Source organism: Cystoisospora suis (assembly GCF_002600585.1).
Source record: "Cystoisospora suis strain Wien I chromosome Unknown contig_3752, whole genome shotgun sequence".
Lineage (NCBI taxonomy): Eukaryota > Apicomplexa > Conoidasida > Eucoccidiorida > Sarcocystidae > Cystoisospora > Cystoisospora suis.
Genome location: NW_027156547.1, coordinates 1 through 2,138, shown reverse-complemented (window position 1 = coordinate 2,138; position 2,138 = coordinate 1). Strand labels below are relative to the sequence as shown.

General features: G+C 47.4%; 1 protein-coding gene across 1 annotated transcript; it reads left to right on the top strand.

The window, feature by feature from the left end:
• Positions 1-14: 14 nt before the first annotated feature.
• On the top strand, positions 15-2,070 carry CSUI_007210 (calcium binding egf domain-containing protein; the record flags this gene model as incomplete). Its single annotated transcript, XM_068067360.1, has 3 exons — positions 15-288; positions 1,379-1,516; positions 1,823-2,070. Coding segments are annotated over exons 1-3 (597 nt in total), but the record flags the coding sequence as incomplete, so codon positions are not given.
• Between the last annotated feature and the right edge of the window lie 68 nt (positions 2,071-2,138).

Below are 2,138 nucleotides of genomic sequence, written 5' to 3'. Positions count from 1 at the left end.
AGTAGTCGTAGTTGTTCTGTTCATCTCATCGTCTCAAGCTAAGGAGAAGGAAAGACGGCAAGGGCGAATGAAAGACAATGAAGACCGTTCCTCTCAAGTTCCAGTCTTCATCACGTTCGAGCGCTCCCAGAGGAGGGAAGGTCGCCGTCCGGTCAGTAGGGGTCCTCAAAAGCCGTCCTTCGTCGTTCGCAGTTCCAAGTGTTGTTCTGAGCTTTCTTTTGGTTTCTGCGCTGCTGAGCTTCAACTGTAGCAACAAGCACGAGCAGGGGTTTGTTCAGTTCGTCGAAGGTAAGAACTGGTGCGAGTAAGCTTTGCTTTTTGTTTCTTCGTATCCTCCCCGTTATAGACTCAAACACATCAGAACGGATACGTATCTATATATATCCGCAAAGGTTCTCTATCCTTCGTCAGAGGAAGGCCAAGGAACTCTGTATGATGACTTGTTTCCATGATGGAGGTCTTCCTTCCCTTGTATGAGGAGTTCAATTGAACTAGCTTATACAGTCTTTTGCACTATGTCTTGATAAGACGAAAGCAACATCATGATGGATAGGGGGAAGACGTCACGACGTCGCTCATTGCGTCGACACGATCACGAAAACGAGGAGGGTGCAGACGGGTCGGTCAAAAGGCGGAGTGGTGTGCGGTGTTCGGGTATCTGGACGTGAGCCTGTTTGGGTATCAAGTGTATCCCCAGTTATGACTTACATCTTTAATCTGTATGAATGTGTGTGAGTGTTGGTTGGATTTCTTTGTCATGCATGTATGGCTCTTTAATCAGCGAAGAGTCTTGATGAGGTAGACTATCCTGTCTAAAATCGATCAGAAAAGGGACCGGCAGTGCTTTGGAGGGGCAGTTCGCCAAAGCTCTGTGTAGGTTTCTCCATTCTCCCAGGGTTTGAAAACACTCAGCCCTATCTTTCCGTAGCATGCCGGTTGGAAGGGAAGAACAGCAGCTATTCTGGAAGGGTTTCCGTGGTCCCAGTTTGTTTTCGAAAAGCGAACAAGGTCGGTTCGTTAACTCACGTTATTTCGTTAGTATAGGATGAAGGGCCGTCATTTCATCGGAGGCGTGTTATGAGGAAAAGCTGTGAGCAAAAACAGTATAGACATGTATTCTGTCGTCTTTTTCAACCTTCTTTCTGTAACCCCGAGACAAGCGACAAAAGCGCGTTCGTGTACATACACACGGAGATGATTCATTCTTGAGGGGAAGTTGACATATGCAGGACTTAGGGCGCGATGCTTTCGATTCGGAATGACCATTCGTGTTTGGCGGTATCAAATCAAGACGTCAGGGTGGGAGAAGAGAAGGGAGTTTCTTTTCTTCTGTCTATATCAGTGCCTTCTGTGTTTGGTGCGGATGTTCTCGGTGCAGCTCTCTCGTGCAGTGAAAACAATGGAGAATGTGGAAGTAACAGCTACTGCATTAATGTTTCGAACGGAGCAGTGAGCTGCACCTGTTGGAAGGGCTACCAGAGTGCGGGTGGCGGTCGTCCGGGATCTAACTGTGTCGGTAGGTTTTTTTTCTCTTCTCCGTTTACACTTGAGGTTCTTCTTGTGTGGTGCACTGACAATTCGTTTTTACGTAGGTGGGAATTACCTTAGCTTGCTTCAACGTATAAACGGAAAAGCAGCTAGTGATAGAAAACGGAACGCAACTGTTTGGGGTTTGGGGTTTGCGTGTTGTTCGTGGTGACCCATAGAAGTATTTTCCATCAGTGGGAGAAGAAGAGACTTGGCTAACGGACATGACGTTCCGCTCCACATCATCTTCTTCGTATGTATGGGGTGTTGGTTTTTGTTTGTTTTCCCTGCACAGATATCGATGAGTGCGCTGGAAATGTCTGCCCGGCAAACTCGACGTGTGTTAATACACCGGGATCTTACGAATGCAACTGTAATGAAGGATTCGAGAAGGGCGAGAATAATGATTGCATCGCTCAACTCCGGTGCTCCAAAGACAATGACTGTGATCCAATCTTTGCCGAATGTGTCCAACTGGAGAGCAAGTATGAGTGTAAATGCCTGCAGTTCTTCAACGGCTCTGGGAAAGTTAACGAATGTGTCCGTAAGTCTCTGGGAGATCGTCACCGTCTGAAGCACGATTACACAAACACACACACTCCGACGGCTGC